The sequence below is a fragment of the Dermacentor variabilis genome, chromosome 8 (assembly GCF_050947875.1).
Source record: "Dermacentor variabilis isolate Ectoservices chromosome 8, ASM5094787v1, whole genome shotgun sequence".
In the NCBI taxonomy this organism is placed as follows: domain Eukaryota; kingdom Metazoa; phylum Arthropoda; class Arachnida; order Ixodida; family Ixodidae; genus Dermacentor; species Dermacentor variabilis.
Genome location: NC_134575.1, coordinates 142,032,936 through 142,050,978, shown reverse-complemented (window position 1 = coordinate 142,050,978; position 18,043 = coordinate 142,032,936). Strand labels below are relative to the sequence as shown.

The 18,043-nt window shown below is 45.5% G+C and overlaps 1 protein-coding gene across 1 annotated transcript in view; it reads right to left on the bottom strand.

Moving 5' to 3' along the window:
- LOC142591590 (inactive serine/threonine-protein kinase TEX14-like) overlaps positions 1 to 18,043 on the bottom strand; it is a 79,081-nt gene that overhangs the window by 20,393 nt on the left and 40,645 nt on the right. The window contains exons 7-8 of the mRNA XM_075703899.1: positions 17,558 to 17,721; positions 10,029 to 10,225 (exon numbers count right to left, since the gene is read on the bottom strand). Of these exons, the coding sequence (XP_075560014.1) occupies positions 10,029 to 10,225; positions 17,558 to 17,721 (361 nt within the window). The remainder of the gene's footprint in view (positions 1 to 10,028; positions 10,226 to 17,557; positions 17,722 to 18,043) is intronic.

Here is an 18,043-nt window from a genome sequence, read left to right as displayed (position 1 = left end):
CAGGAAACAAGATAAAGAGCAGAGACGGCTGTAGCGCCATAATCAGGTTAGCTTATTTCACTTCAGAGATAGCGTGCAGTGACGACTTTCACCATGCTTAGACAAAGCTTGTATTAAATGCAGAATTTTGAAATAAAGCAATGCCAGGTAAACTTTATTCCACAAGGTTTTACACAAAAGGAATGCCACAGAAAGAGAATTAAAGGCGTAGGTATACTAGCATTCCTGCTGCATAAATGAAACAACTGCCGAATCAGAAATACAGCAAGCAATGTATACATTGCTTGCTGTATTTCTGATTCGGCAGTTGTTTCATTTATGCAGCAATTTCTAAGCTTTGTGAAATAACATTTACATTTGTATACAAATGTAAATGTTATTTCACAAAGCTTAGAAAATTGTTCAGGAACATAAACCTGCTCTATATAAACAATAAATACAATCAACAAATATAGAGATCTCCCATGTTCCGCACCTGACAAAAATATAACAGGAGCCAACAAATATTCATTATAAACAGGTACACAGTGGACATATCGGAGTATGCTGGTGTCAGTCATGCATCGGCTTTGTGTCTTTCTACAGGGATCACTGTACATCAATCAAAAATATCCATCCAAGGTGCTGGGATGGCTTCACCATAGAAAGTGCAATAGATGAGAACGTTTAAAACATTAAAATAATCCAGCCTCACATACAGCAGCTTAACTTCAGGTATTTTGAAGGTTCATGATGGTTAGAGTTTGCGCGTTTCAAAGACTGAAAAAAAAAAAATGGCGAAGAGTAGTTACATAGAAAGCAATAATCTCAGCTGCAAGTGAGTGTCGCGAATGGGGCACCCAACCGCAACTTTCCGCCTTTTCCTGATGAGTTCAATAACATGCATTCATCACATTTTCGTGATGCTCCTGAGTACTGAAACACCTTGTCAAAAGGTTCTCAATATCTCTGATAAATCTGAAGAGATGGCCAGACGGGTACAGCAAGTCCCCCTTGTCCTGCAGCTGGACATGTGTAATCAGCTGCGTTCAGATGACTAACATGTTCTTTCTTGGTTAGTAGAATATCGCGACAGTGTTCACACTCTCTTTTCAGAACAAACTTCCTAGTCACACAGCCGCAAATGTAAAAAATGAGCCTTTCATCACTTTAGTGAGACACGCATTCAGCGTGATCCGGTTCTGCACCGGACTGGTTGCCTTCTTCTATCAGCCTTTCGATCAAGCCACGTTTTCTGGCTTTGCACCACCTGCATCAGCTTGAAATCATCATTGGCTCTGAATTGATGCAACGATGCAATGCCTAGCGATTCGGCGGAGGCGCGTAACTGCAGAATGAGCGAAGAGAAGAAAGTAAAAAAACATTGGGAGCGATGATGCCATGTGGGGACACCATTACACTGTATGATAGCTCAATATGAGAAGCGAGAAAGGTTAGGAGACTGGAAGTGATGATGTAATGTGGAGACAACATTAAGATTATGCCGTATGACTAAAAAGGTGCAGGGGCTTTACTTTACGTATGATAGGTCAATGAGAAGTGAGAAAGAAACGAGGTCTGGAGGTGATATGACACGGAGACATCCGGCCAACCCGCCAGAAGCATTGAATCTTACATCTGCGTCATCTGCATTTGTCCGGCGCCTCCTCTTTTTTGGAAATTTTCTATTTATACACAAATTTATTTTTTTCTAGATTGAAATGAATATATAACCATTACTGGCCCAGTTGTTTACACATTTATTATGCGAAAGTTACATAACCTGCGAGCCTTCTAACAAATCATCAACATGTAAGTTGTCTCATGCAATCATATGCAAATGGAACGTCAGTGGGATAAGAGTTATTGCCTAACGCAGGATTGTTACGCAAACTAGCAAGCACTTATTGTGCGTGACGATGTTTTGTGTGTTTGCATTAAATTACCACCCTTGATGCACTGCAAATATTTCTATTCACTTTAAATATCAGTACTGCTATATTGCCTTGAATGGCAGTAATATGTGAAAAGTTTACGACCTTATAATGTGATTACAACTACATATTAATTGATCAGCAAATATAGTTGCTATGCACGTCATCTTGTGCTTATTCTATTTGCAGCACGTTCACATTCATCATGCCGCACTTAACTAAATGCCTCCACTCACAATGAAGTGCACGCTGAATGTGTGCCAGAAACAGCTCTGTAAATGCGCACCATTGCGGTGACAAACCTGCAAGCATAGAAGGAAATATAAAAAATCCCCGTATTTAGAGCATACAAACGCATTCTCTGTGTGACGAGTCACTACAGTATTATCTTGTAGTTGTGTCATATATTATAGGAGCTAAACTATTGCAATGTTGGCTAATAGCAACCAAATATCAGCTCAAAGCAGACGCCCGCCGCTTTGACACAGCTTCCACAGCAGAGAAAGCTCGTGGGTGCGGCAGAGCAGCGCGGCGGCGTGGCAGTTCTCCGAAAAAGCTTCACCCTGCCGGTATTCTAGGTCACCCTAGCACGGTTTGTTCCAATCAGGAACGCAGGTGCAAGATTGGACCATAAATGGGCATAACCGCCTTGTGCATGCACCTGCAAGCACCCGGCGCCAACTTGTCGTGTCGGCAGACGGGGAGAAGGGGATAGCATCCGAAGGAAGAGCAGGCGCCGCTGGTACACACACACACACTCACACATACGGCTTGCGTGACTTCGAACAGTCGTGCCTCTGCGGCTCAGTAGAGCGTTTACTCTTCCCGGTCCTATAGCGCCGTCTGCAAAGATCTTCCCATGCCTGATTTTGAATGTCTCTGCGCTTTGCGCCCGCACTAACAGCAGCCACACAAATGAAGCGTAACATTAGCTGTGGTGGAAATTAATGAACATGCTGAACAGTTTGTGAACAATCTTTTTTAAAAACTTGTATCAGAATTTTGGTTGAATAATCTGATCGCACCATCGCGCATCCTGTCATTGTATTTTTCGTGATTTCTATTTTTTACTCACACCAAGCGTACTGCTATTAACAATTTCATGTATTAATTCTGCTAGTGTTTTAGTGTTTTCCATTGAATAAATTACTTGATTGTGCTTCTTTTGTATATATATGTATGCCCTCCGTGCAATGAGCTCTTGTGAGATCGGCAGTGTTCCTAAATGAGTAAGTAAACGCTACGCGACTTCCGTTTGCCCGCTTGAGCGCATTCAATCCGCATTCTTTTCGCTGCAGGAAAGGAAATATTTTTGCACCCTTGGCCCGCCTAACAATGAGGATTCAGCGGAAGAGCCATTTGCCCAATAAATGCCTAGAACATGAAAAAACTGTATAAACTACAGCACTGTGGTACGTGGAAGTTTCACAGGGCTGGAGAAGGTGCCCTGGCTTCAAATCACTTCTGACTAGCAGCAGACATCCAACACAACGCGACCAAAAAAAAAAAAAAAAAAAGAAAAAAAATGAAGAAACAGATATTCTGCCGAAATGCACTAAAATCACTTGCTTTGGGCAGGTTAACAGCGCTCTCTCATTGTTTCTCAAGTATTACAGAATATAAAATACAATAAAAACAAATGCGCAAACAGCAGAACTTACTATTTAATGACTCAACTTGCACAACTCTATGGAAGCTGCTCTACGCCTCCCGAGTGCCGATACTGGGAGGGCGCATGTCAAGCGACGAGAGGAAGCCCGCAAGGCGTTCGGGATGAGGAGACAAGCCTCTACGCTTAGTTTTTTTCAGCCCAGAATAAGCTAGTTCATTGGAACATTTTGCAGATTTTATTTCACTTTGCTACCAAAGCAGTTTTAGGTGGAAATATCACAAACGTGGTGAACAGCCCAAAATACCTGTAATCCTAAAATTTACACCAGTAGGCACGTCGAACTGAGCGTAATAGAATTCGTTGGCTTTTGTGTTTGTGCTATCGTTTGAGACTATTCTTGTGGTTCTGACAAGTGGCTTTTATTTTAAAGCAGCACTGTTAACCTCGAGGACATGGGTCCGATCACCAGACATGGCAGCCACATTTCGATGGAGGCCGAATACCAGAACCCAAAGCATTCAAAGTTAATTCGGAGTCCGCCACTGTGGCATGCCTCTTAATCATATCGTAGATTTGGAAAGTAAAACCCCGAAAATTATCTGAGAAGTTCGCTGAATCATGCGGAATACATACACCATAAAGGCAAAATTTTAAAATACCCACCCCCCACCAGCTAGCCCCCTCTCTTGCTACACCTACGATCACCGGAAAAGTACTTGGTCGAGTTCTAGTGGCATGCTCATCAGCCTGAGTCGTGAAGATGGCTATTTGTTTTTGTTTCTCGCGGGGCCACAGAAAATCTGGTGTCGGCGTTGTCGGCGTCTGTTGCCCATAAGCGAAAATTTCTGTTTAAAGGCAATGAATAAATAGATGTTAACCTGAAAATAAAATTGCGGGCTGGGGTTTCGACCCCAGGAACTATGGGTTGCGAAACCAGCACGTTAACCCATTACGCCACTGTCGGTCAATGGTGCGCACGTTCCTAAACAGGGTTTTATGTGAAGAAGTAGTTTGGATGCGGAATGTGCACGTGCCTTCGATGCTGCATCCACTTTCTCTTCGATAGGGTCCCGCCAACAACCGCCTCCAATGATTTCCACTGCGAACGCAGCACGTTTACACTATTGCGTCCCACTTTTAAAGGGAATTTTAACATCTTCGATTGTTGTGCTAGCTGTGATATACTCACTCATGTTAATAATCACGTCTACTCATGCTCACCCACTCACCTTCGTACTCACGCCTACTAACACTCACGAGCACTTACATTCATACCGTCAATCACACTCATATCCAAAGTCGCCTCAACTCACAAGCGCTCACTCACATTCACCAGCACTCAATAACTCAGGTTCATGCTCATCTCCTCTCACCCATGTTCACACTCACCAGCACTCATACTCACGCTCACCTCCACTAACTCACGAGCACCACATTCACACTCATTTCCACTCACACTCACAAGCACTCACTCACCTCCACTCACACTCACTGACACTCACTCGCACTCAGTTCCGCTCTCACTCACTCGCACTCACCTCCGCTCACACTCCGGTACTCACTTGCACTCACACCTTTAAAACTGGTGCGAGTGAGCGTGAGTGAGTGCGCTGACCTATGCTGGCATGCATGTCATACGCTTTTAAAGCAAAAGAAGCTTTACTGGCCGCAAACTTGCGGTTTCGCCGTAGCCGTGCTCCAAGGAGGCACATCACGTCACACCACGTTCCTCATCGTTGCATTCGCCTCCGCTCGCTTCGCCAGCTGTGTCGCATACCTGATAACATGTTGGGGGATTGAAAAGAAGAGCTCGGATGCGCCACAACCACAGTTGAGGCGGCAGTATGGACAGCGACAATTCTGATAATCAGGAGAAGGCCTGGAACCAACATCGGAACGAGATGAAGAGGAAACGAATCGTCCATGAAACAGACGAACAGCGTGCCGAACGACTGGCTAAACGCCGCAACATAGCTAGACAACCAGACTAACCTGGACTTGCAATCAAGATTAACCAAGGCTAACCATGCTATGCCTTAGCTTTCGCTACGTATGTCCCGGCATAGTTGAGCTAAGCCACTGCCAATTTATTGGTCATTCGATTTGTAAGTGACATCATTACCTCCTACTAATAATATTTAAGCATAACTGTGGCATTGTGACTGTTAGTCATTTTCTGAGTGTTAACATTTTTTCCTCATTGCTTTTGTTTCAGTGAAGTTGTCTCTTCAAGAATTTTTATTGAAGTTCTTTTTTTTTAAGTATCCCCGTTAACCTGTTTGCATACAGCTAGAATTTGCAATGAATATTTTCATACATGTGCGTGGCTGAGTAGCAATCATCTTTGCAATAAAGCTTTACCAATTGTATAAAAACAAAATAATGTTGATAAGATATTGAGCCTCATTTGTGTGCTTTACCTATTGCTTAATGAACTCACTTTCTTCATGTAGCCATTGCACGATGTGCAATAATTCACAAGGATCATAATACAGATATACGATTTTGTGAGCCCAGTTTTTACATTTTGATGAGCGCTAGGACTATACACAAAAGTTGACAGTAACACTAGCATACACTAATGAGGATGAAGGCGAAACCCGGGCACTCCCAAGACATTCATTAAATTACTTGTCATTATCGTTCGAATGCATTTCCTATTGCTTGTTTTCTCCCACTAAAGGTGGTGGTTTCAATTGTTAATTAACTTTGCCCTAATTAACACCAAATGCAGTGCATTTGACTCCCACCAAAGGTTGAGTTCGAGTGTCTTTAATTCTACCTTAATCAACTGTGCCTTAATTAAGTGCCCTAATTAACACAATATGTTGTGGAAGCTCAACCTTAATTACATATGCCCTAATTAACTTTGCCCTAACACCCATGGTCCTGGGTTCGACTCCCACCAAAGATTGAGAGTCTGAGTGTCTTAATTGACTCTTCCTTAATTAACTACCTTAGTTAATTTGCCCCTATATGCTGTTTTAATTAACTTTACTCTAAATAACACCGGCCATTGTGGGTTCAAATTATTTAACTATCTCTTAAGTAACTTCGCCTTAATTATCACCAAAGATAGTGTTTTCGACTCAACCTTGACCGTGTTTGGTCGTCGGTTCAAGTGCCTTCACTTTGCCTTAACACCAAAGGTCGAGAATCCAACTTCCTTCAAAGGTCATGGGTTCCACTCTCAACCTTCACAATGTCAATTGGAATCCTACTTGGAGATATTGGTAGTTCGCCCATATCTCCAAGTGGGTTCGACTCCCACCAAAGGTTGTGCATTAGTGCCCTATTTAACTCTACCTTAATGAACTGTGCCTTAATTCCCTTTGCCCTATTTAACACCAAAAGTCGAGAGTTCGAGCCCAAAATTTGGTTGCTATTGAATTTTGGTACCATAATGCCAGACATCAGACTTTTCTATCCATGAGCCATCTAATGATTTCGTTAATAATAAGATACCTCATGAGTGTTGCAATTTATATTTTGACATTTACACGTTAACAAAACGTTTCAAACAAGGTCACAAGCTACTTGCCGACAATAGTGGCATTGATGTGCCTCAGCAGATGTGCCATCGAGGACAAATGAAATGCGAACAGTGGAGCGTGTGGCCGAAGGCATAATTATAAAGATACAGTGCATGTCGCTGGCCAGTCATTGTGCACAAATCTGGGCATGTGGTTCTCGCACAGAGTGCAGTGCTGCTCGTCATACTGCAACAAATGTCAGCCGCATTTTGTCCGAAAGTTGTTTTCTCATCTCTCCATGGCAGTGCCACTCCCACCTCGCAATACACGGTTATGGTGGCTAGCAACATCGCCGCATCTGTAGCATGATACAGCTGGTGTGCACCCAGTTTCCTATCACCCGTTGCTTTGCTTTTGTTACCACCGTCAAAGCTGCCAGCGTCTAATCATAATTTGAGTAGCACCAAAAATGTCTTGCACTAGAGGAGCAACAACAGTGCTAGCCGCCTTAACAGTCATCGCAGGCAGGAATGGCACTGCAATGGCGGGGTGAGAATACAAGCTTGAAACAAAATAAAGGTGACATAATTGCACAAGGGCAAGTAGCCCCGCATTCCGCGTCGAAACCACAAGCGGATGCACGTGTACGATGATGGCTGGTCGACGCCGCACACTATGTGTTCAGTTATGCTTTGGCTACATGCTCTGCTCTTTGCATTTCATTTGTATTTGATAGTACATCTGCTTTAATGCTTCCAGGTATGCAGTTCATTATAGCCGGAACAGGAAAGATCCATTAGATGTTTTATGAACCTCCTGTATCCCTAAAAGGAACGTCTATTAGAGGTCACTTATGTCCAGCTGCGACATCCTTTTAACGTTACAGCAACGTGATCTGGGTGGGACTTAGATTATCCATAGTGCGTATTTGTAATGTTGTTTGGACAAATATAGACATATATAGGATAAGTAATGCCTAAAACTGGATGTTTTATGGACATCTATGGGACATAAATGGTTCAGTGGGTAGATGTCAATGCTTCTTCAATGCGTTGACTGCTGTGTTGATTCAGTCTTCATGTTTTACAGCATAGATAGCAGTCATTTCGTCAACAGTGGAGGGCAGGATTTGTCACGGTCTTTGTTTTCTAGACACAGGTGGTAGCACTTTCACAGTGCTCAAAGGCTGTCATTTTGAAATCACACATTTTTTGCGCCTTTTGGCAGATAAGGAATGATGGCATCTGCCACTGACAGCTCCCATCTGAGTCGCACGTGCAGAGGGAAGCCGCTGCTCGACCGTGACAGTGAAAGTAAGAATTAAAGCGATGCACAAGAGTTTTTTTCTTCGAATGATGAGGATGATCAGAGTCCTCTGGATCGCGATGTTATAGCGATGCCTTTTCTCGATGCTAATGCCTTTCAGCACCGTTTGTGTTCATTAACGGGGCAGAGCATTGAACGGGGCGAAATACGAAAAGTGCCTAAAAACATTAGCATTGAAAAAGGCATCGCTACAATATAGCGGCCCTGATCATTTTCAGGTTTAGGTGCAAGCGATGTGGCGAACCAGTCTGCCTTGTTCCGTGCCACATAAGGTTTCACACACTTCGTGACCTCCCTTAGAATTGCAAGAATGTATGAAAAACTTTATTCGGTAAAGTTCTTTGCTTTGCAGAATAGGTGATTTTGAAACACAGTAAAATAAAGCATTTTTCCTCGCTTCTAACTGTACCGTTGCGGCAATGACAAGTCATAGATATTGCATAGTGTGGCTGTAAAATGAGGTTCTTGCGCTTAAATCATGAAGCAAATTGGCTGGAAAAGCTTTAGAAGAGTTTTCGATGTAGTGAAGTTTGAAAATGAGCAATTAAAAAGAAAGAAAGACAAGACCACTTTTGGTCAAAATAACAAAACACTTAAGGGGTTAAATGTGACACTGAATTCCGTCATAGTGAGTCACTGTGTTTTTTATCATGAAAGTGAGCAGTGAAAGAAAATATCTCTCAAGCATTCATACCATTACGTGCCATCATACCGTTACCTGCTTTCCAGTAGCCAGATTTAATTGTTATAACAGACAATGCGGCATGGGAGCACTGCAGTAAGCGGTCTATTTTGCAATAGAACAGACAAAAGTTTATGGTGCATAGGTTGTTCATTCATTCATTCATCCAATACACTGTTAAAACTAGTATCTTTATAAGTGGGTTCGACTGTATTATAAAAATTGGAGGACACAATTGGAGGACACTGCGTTTGCCACAAGATGGCTCTGCGTGTGCGCAGAGCGCAGAAGAAATGCAGTGGAAACGTACTTCGCTACTCGTGTAACTGCGGCTTCTGTAATTTACATGCTCATAATTACCGATATACACCGCAGTATAACTTTCTACGGCACATTTCTAAGGCAACAGCGCATTCACTAGAGGAGCTTTTGTCACGCTTTGAACCATCGAACTCGTGGCTGAGTGGTAGCGTCTCCGTCTCACACTCCGGAGATCCTGGTTCAATTCCCACCCAGCCCATCTTGCAAGTTGTTTTTTATTTATGAAGTGCCTTCCGTGATTTATCGCTCATGGCCAACGCTGCAGACACCAGCTTTTCTGTGACACGAGCTCCTTAACGCTATTGCGTTAATAATTCAATGTGAGCTACCATTTTCACTTTAAAGCTTGTTGCAGCAGGTTGAATACAGGCCCTTTCGATGAAAGGCGACGTGTGTTCCGACACATTCACTGCACCCTAAGCACCACCTGCCGCTACTGTGATCACCATCGGGGTCACCATTGGGGTAGGGCACGTGTATGCTGACCACCAAAGTTCAAATTTATCCGATGAAGGCCAATTTCAGTATCGAAATAACTAAAGTTTAGTCCCACAGAATTGTATGGTCGCCGGCTAGGGCATTCTGTTGGGATCGAGGTAACCGAACAATCGAATTAACCAGAGGTAAATTAATGAACATACACTGTTTGTGCAAGACAGAAACCCAGAGCTTTTGCAATGCACAAGCATCACAGTGCCCACCTCCTGCACAGCTGCAGCCAGCGCCTGGTACACATCCTCGAGGTCGGTGACCCTTTCGGCCGGGTCCAGTGCCAGGGCCGTGTGCACCAAAGTGTCCAGTGGCGGCGGGATCTCCGACCGGTGGGACAGCCCTCGGCGCTCCTGCGTAACTGCGCACTCCACTGCAGCACGCTCGGCCGAGCCCCATGGCACTTCCTCTGCACGCACGCACCATCGGGAATTTTGTTTGCTCTGTACATCGGCTTCAAAGCCAACTCACACGATAGGCGGTGCCACTGCCTCCCCAATAGTAGGGAGCCTTCGCATGCACACCTGCTCCCTCTTTTAGGGTGCTGTCAGCCACTGGAAGGGTACTTGCTGCCGCCCACTAAATGCTGGGCAAAGCTTTCTGCGAAATTTAGTGACTTTAGAGACTAAAAAAGGTGGTTTGCACAGAAGCCACTCAGACCATGGTCCAGATAAGACAGTTCCTGCAATCATTGGTACCGTTCAAGTAATCTAGTTTCTTGAATAAACATTGCATCGAGCCACCAAAATAATATAGCACATGTAAGCTCTGCACACGACGCATTCACCTACAGTTAAACAGAATAATACAATACACCTGACTGAAGGTACCGGCCGGCACCTACACATTTCTATGGGCCCAAGCTTCAGTTTTGATTTCAAAATTGGCCTTTGCCAGATAATTCAAACCTTGCTGGTCAGCTTCGCCTCAATACAGCCATGTTGTGCGGTGAAGCATATGCAATTCATTGCGGTGATGTATACCGAGAATGGAAAAGGGCCATTGTCAAGGGTCCTAGTATGCGTTCCTTGATTACATAGGCATGCACGCACCGTCTGCAGTCACAGTACAACCACCTATATGCTTATAAGCATACTGGCAGCCACTCAGAGCTGTTGGTGATGTTGCTGTGACAATTTGAGCCCTTGTTTCGCCCACCATGTGTGTCTCGTAGGTGAGCCCATTAACCGTGCCTTGTACACGTTCCTTAAAGGGAAGCTGAAAGCTTTTCTGGAAAAAATGAGTAAAGAGCAGTACGTCATCGTTCTCAACCCTCTGAATTCGAATATTGCATCGAAATTGAGCAAAAGAAAGTGCAAACAGATTTTACTTCGACGAAAAGTGCAGCAGCAGACTCAGGGCAGCTCGCGCTCCTCGTTTCCGCCTGTGATTGGTCGGGCGCCTCGTGACGTCAAAAATGGTGTTCGTCCGGACCGACTGCTGCTGCTACACACGAAGCACGGTGCAAGGTAGTTTGGTGCTGTTTTGCTGAGACGGTCATGGAAAATTTCAAGAGCTTGCGTTTCTCTGAGGAGTTCGGCGTTAAGTCCAAACCCCACGAGAGCGATATTGCGCGCAACGGAGACGCGCGACGGCTTCGAACGACAAAACAGGCCGTCGCTTGAACAGATCGCTCGGTGTTGTTGCTCAGTCGCTCGTTTCTAGAAATCTAGAACTCGTCACTAGTCGCCCGGAAGTTCTATGAGCGACAAGCCAATAGTGCAAAGCCAGAACTGGATGTACATAACTCAAATACTACTGTTTGTTGCACGGAACGAGCAAACTATCGAATATTACACGTGCAAGAATAACAACCTAGTGCAAGGCCTTCAGAAATATTTTATGCTCCTTTTTACAGTAAAATACATCAACTTAAATTGATAAAGCACGCGTCATGCTAGTTTCGCGCATATATTGCTGCCCCCATACCGGGAAGTTGTTGCTCACAGCCATCGCTAGCGTGGAGTTCGGCCTGTAGGCGACGAGTGAATGCGACAGCCATCGCCTCGCTTGTCGCTGTCACGTGCAAGATCACTTGTATGGGGTTTATACTTGTACATGTACCGTATTTATTCGCGTATAACCCGCACCAAAATGTGAAAAAACGCGTTTAAAAAGTGGGGGTGCGGGTTATCTGCGAATTTTTTCCTTGGGAGGGGGGGGGGGGGGTCGGCTTCACCGCAATGTGCGGCGGCCTCCCCGTGTAGTCCGCCATCCCCATCGTCATCGACGCTTGTCAAGCCGATGAAGGGCCAACGAAAGGCCAGCATTGTTGAGCCTCGCGTTAGGCGCTGTTTAGTGTACTTACCCCAGTTTGCACTGTTTGCCTCCTTTGTTTTGGCATCATGAGTGCGACTCGACGGCAGTGTTTCACAGCGAAAGAGAAGCTAAAGATTATAGCCGCTGCCGAAGAAATCGGCAACAGAGCTGCTGCAAGACAGCATGACGTCGACGAGTCGTGCATTCGCGACTGGAGGAAGAAAAAAAGAGAGTCTCGAAGCAACGAACCGGAACAGGCGAGCGTTTCGGGGTCCGAAGACTGGCGCGTACCCCCACCTCGAGACGCAGCTTGCGAAGTTCATTGAGGAGCAGAGAAGTCGTGGCCACGCTGTTTCGACTGAGATGGCGCAAATGGAAGCCCTGAAGTTGGCCCGGGAATTGAACATTCCACGTGAGTTTCGTGCAAGCCGTGGATGGCTTCAGCGCTTCATGCGAAGACATGGATTTTCTATGCGGCGGCGAACAACCATGTGCCAGCGGCTTCCTGAAGCCTACGAGGAAAAGTTGTTGAACTTTCAACGATATGTGATCGCACTTCGGAAGGAGCACAGCTATTTGCTGTCTCAGGTGGGAAATGCTGATCAAACACCTGTGTACTTTGAGATGCCGATGGACACGACCATGGAAAAAAAGGGCTCCAAATCAGTCGGCGTGCTGACCGGCGGAAATGCCAAGCTGCGCTGCACAGTCATGCTATGCGCTTTGGCTGACGGCACGAAACTGCGCCCGTATGTGATTTTCAAACGCAAGACGCTACCTAGCATTCCACTGCCCCCAGGAATCGTTGTGCGTGCGGAAGAAAATTCGTGGATGAACAGTGGCCTAGTCGGTGACTGGCTTCGAGTAATCTGGGAGCGAAGACCAGGTGCCTTGCTGGCACGCCGGTCGATGCTCGTACTAGATTCCTTCAGAGGCCACTGCACTGATGCGGTGAAGGCTCGCCTTGCCGAGACCAGCACCGACCTCGTCATAATACCTGGCGGCATGACGTCCATGCTACAGCCACTCGACGTGTGCCTGAACAAGCCGTTCAAGGCACACGTGAAGCGGCTGTATGCCCAGTGGATGGCCGACGGCATGTACGCCCTCACACCGACGGGACGCGTGCGAAGGCCTGATATTCCATTGCTGTGCCAGTGGATCGTGGATGCGTGGAAAGCGATACCGGCCGATTTGGTGCGCAAAAGCTTTAAAAAATGTGCGATCAGTAATAGTCTGGATGGTTCCGAGGACGACTACGTCTTTGAGAGTGGCGATGAAGCCTCGGATGGCAGTAGTGAGAGCGGCGACGATTAAGAATCGGATAAGCAGTGACGTGGTGGCGGTCGTTTGAATAAATGTTCTGAAAACGAAATGATCACTGAGTGTGAGTTGCATCTTTCTAGCGCTCATTTTTTTTTTTTTCAGGTAAACGTGCGGGTTATACGCGAGTTCTTTTTTTTTTTTTCCGCCGAGTTCAAAGTTAGGGGTGCGGGTTATACGCAGGGGCGGGTTATACGCGGGTAAATACGGTACTTGTCCCTACATGTACGAGCCTATTACGAAGAGCCAGCCTTTCCGAGAAGCAAAAAATGCTGGTGGAAGCAGTGCTTTCCACACTAACAAGGGTGAAGTGTTAGCATCTCCTTGTGTTGGAAATGTTCTTTGGCGAGTATGTTTTTTGCTAAGCTGCACTCAGCGATCCAGTGAGTACATTTCCGGGCAAACAACTGTAGTGTTATGTTCCTGCATGCGTCCTCGTAGAACGTAAGCGGTGATGCGATCTTCGGCATTTGTGCGCTTCCCCAAAGCTGTCGGCAATCTACACAGACAATTTAAATGCGGTAAAAGTATTACCAGCTGTTGTAGCACGTGTAGTATAGAACCTTCATCAGCGCGCCGGTTTCTCTATGTGCGCGAGAGAAGGGGGAGCGCAGCGTCCTGGCATGAGCCGGCTTCCCAACACATGCAAACTTTACACTTGCACTGCGTTATGGTAGCTGCATGCAGGCTGTTTCACAACACATGTGCGAATAGAAAATTCGCGGTGCTTGGTGATGAAACCTGCGTCATTGGTGGGACATAAACATGCACCTTCCGTTCAGCATGCTAACACGAAGAACCCGAAGCACGCGTTATTGATAAACTCTGGTAGTAATCGTCTTCACATAAGTGGTTAGAGCACAGCACTGTTGTTCTAGAGCGCTTGAAGTTCTTTCACTTCACAGCAGCCTCCCACTTAGCTGAAAGCTTTTTGCCTTGCGGGAATTAATGGAACGTCGGAACATCGCCACGGCCGCTGATGCTCGTGCAACCGTAGGCTGCACAGAACGCCGGCATGATCGGCCTACAAGTCCAATTGATGCTGCGCACGTCAACTACCACTCTACATACACACAAACAAAGGAATGCAGGGTCGAGCGAAGCAGATTAGGACGGCACGCACATAGAAATAAGCACGGTCGCAGAGACTGCAAAGGAACGGAACACCAGTGCTGACGTCACTACGCCGCAGTTTCCGGTCTCCGCTCACATTGTCAGCGTCAGCAGCAGTGCGCGGCGCTCGACGGGGGGGAGGAGCTACAGCGCAATTTTAACCGACGATTACGTCGCTCCTAAGCGAAACCCCCCCCCCCCCCCCCAAAATTTTACCTACATGGTTTATAAGGTTCCCGCATCCGTATGTGAGCGTCTTATTAAATTCGACAGACTCTTCAGCTTCCCTTTAATTATACATACACGCCCTACAATGAGAAGTGCAGAAAAGCCATCTGTGCTCTGGGAAAGCTAGCGAAAAAGAAGGTGGTAAGATGAAAAACGCCGAAAGTCAAGGGGACGCTTTAAGACAACAAAAGAGCAGGGATCTACCTAAACCTCTGTAGGTATGCCAACAAACTTATTAAGCACCTTGGTGCTTATACTGAGACCAGAGACAGCGCATGTGCATATTTAACTTAAGAAACACGTACTATGTACCATACAAAGAAGAATGCTAGGCGTAACATAACATAACAGACAGAAAGAGAGCGGTTTGGAACAGAGAGCAAACAGGTATAGGCCATATTCTAATTGACATTAGGAGAAAAAACATGGTGTTGGGCAGGTCATGTAATTTGCAGATTAGATAACCGGTAGACAATTAGGGTTACAGAATGGGTGCCAGAGAAGGGAAACGGAGTCGAGGATGGCAGAAGCCTATAGGTGGGGTGATGAAATTAGGAAATTCGCGAGTGCTAGTTGAAATTGGTTGGCACAGGACAGGGGCTTTGGAGATTGCAGGGAGAGGCCTTCGTCCTGCAGCGAACATAAAATAGACTGATGGTGATGGTGGTTATGTACCATAAGCGTGGCAACTTTTCCTGTTTAATATGCTTCACTGCATAACAAGGCCGTATTGCGGTGAAGCTAACTTCAAAGGCAATACTGCCATGTAGATCAATGGCGTGTTTCGGCATTCTTTCTGCCTTTTTTTTAATTCGACCAACCAGATAATTCGACCAGTCTCGTCAGTCTCGTCCGGATCAAACTTACAGAAGTCAGCTATACTGGCACATCGCTTATTACCGCACAATTCTAAACAAACATTTCTTTTAGATGCAAGTGTGAAAGCAAGAACAGTGCTTAATGCAGATCATGTTATTGATGTGAGATGATGACACTAGGCGCCTGCCACCATGCTTGTTGCTGCCAGTGTTTCGTGGAACATGCAAATGTAAAGAAATAAATTTCCCGATTAATTACAAGAAAAAAGCAAGAGATACAGTTAGACCGCAATATAGCAAAGCCAGTAAGATCAGCACTTCGTAATACCGAATTTTTGTTGTCCAAACAAGTAGTCGCTGAACCTTTCATATTTTTTTTTTTTTACATGGAAGGGGCTGTAATATTTTCAGAATTATCGAGGAATTGGAAGAAACGAATTTCAATGGGAAAAATACGTAATTTTGTTGAATTTGGGAGTCAGCGACCAAAGATATGTCATGCCGACGATATCATTTTTTATTCCTGGGGTGCTGTGCATCTGCTGTGCGTCATGCAATGGACCGTTACGCCATCTACACGGCCCATTTCAAACTGAAATTCGTAGAGCATGCCCTGAGCATAGGAACCATGCAGCTGGATGGCATATCAGCGTCGACACAATGTGTGTGCACTACTGGAGGAAATAAGAGGATGAGCTTAGGACTACAAAAACAGATTAACATGCATTTTGAGGACCAAAACAAGGAGGCAAGTTTCCTCAGGTGGAGGAAAAAGTTTTCAGCTACTGAAGAGGCTCCATAGAGGAGGCTGCGTAGTATCCCACGAGCTGATCTAAAACCATGTGCAGGCCATGTGAAAAAGGTCACTGCGCTCCCGCAAGTGATTTTGAGGCCAGCAGCAGTTCTACACTGTGTTTCATGCCATCTACCGAGCTCTGGGCCGCTCACCTCTTCCTGCTCTGTGTTGCTGCTTCTATTCTGCCACATCAGTCACACTCTACCCGCGAGTGTTCCATCTAAAGGACTCTACCAGTGTCGCCCCTTCCAGGCTTCAACAGCAACCTCGTGAGACTGTATAGTTTTTTTCTATTTTCGAACAATTTTGCATGTGTGGATCTAGTTGAAGATGTTCTTCGCGTCTCTATGCCGTCTAATATAACTGTCATGTGCTTCATAACCACACACCATCTCTTCCATCTTCCTCGCATCACGCTTTTTGCAACATGACAATCCTAACCACTACAGCGACACATATGACTATCATCTTGAAAAGCTAGTGGGCGTTGCCACGATAGAAGCATAGGTGTAATTATGGTTTAATAGTTCGAGCAGTGGGCTGCTGTGCTGGGGCAAAAGTTCAATCCCACCATCGGGTGCATGATTAAATTCTTTTTTAAAGGGTGAGCTATTCAGCAAGATAGCATCACCGAACAGTCACAGTCAGGAAAGGACGGGAGTATTCGCAAAGAAATCTTCATTTTAAAACAATCACAGTGAAACGAACAAGACCACAAAGGCAATGGGAATTTTAAAGCTGCCTCTAAACTGCTAGTGCATGAGTGCGGTGTGATAAGTTGCTAGACTAGTGGACAAGATCCCTGCTGTCTCCTCAGCCAAGAGGGGATGCTTTGTACTGGTGCAGCAAGGTGTCTCTCATCCCCCCCCCCCCCAGCAATGTCTACATCAGTGCCTTTGCCCCAAAAAGGTGCAACATTAATGTCATGTGATGTGCACTCCTTCATGCAAAGTGAGGAATTTCTCCTCAGTGTGATTAATCACTTTAGGATTGAGAGGCTTGCAGGCAACCTTTGTGCTGAAGCAAATTGTCTGTACTATAGATAGGCAACGTCAAAAAACTACAAGGCAAAACTACATATTCTTGCGTAGCTTCAGCTGCCACAGAAAACACCGCAGCTTCTACACTGCAGCATGGAGTTGGTGAGACAGAGTACAGCAGTGAAGACAGCTACAAAGAAAGACGGGAACCCCTTTGTGCGTACCTGTGAAGAGCTCCCACAGGACACCACAGAACTCGTAGAGATCGGCCGTTTTGGTGGGACGAGCGCCAGTGAGCACCTCAGGGGCAAGCCAGTGGCAGTAGAAATCAAGGAAGTCGTCACCAGGTGGACTGTACGAGGCTGCATCACCACCCTCCGCATCCTCACTGCGACCATTTGTACATCAGCACAACTGAACCACTATTCTTGCTTCTTTAAGTAGTGCAGCGGTGCACCTACAACATACAGCCGAACCGCACTTTAACCGAGTCAGCATGGAAATAACTATGTTATATTCTATATTCATCATAAGCATATTAAGTCAACTTCCGTTAATCTACTTTCATGGGACCGATGAAATAGATAGAATTATCGAACAATCCGTTGGATTATTAAACAATATACAGAAAAATGACAAAACCTGCTGCTGATTCATTTGGCAGTACTTGCCCGGTTCTAACACGACCCTGAATTAAATACGCATCCACT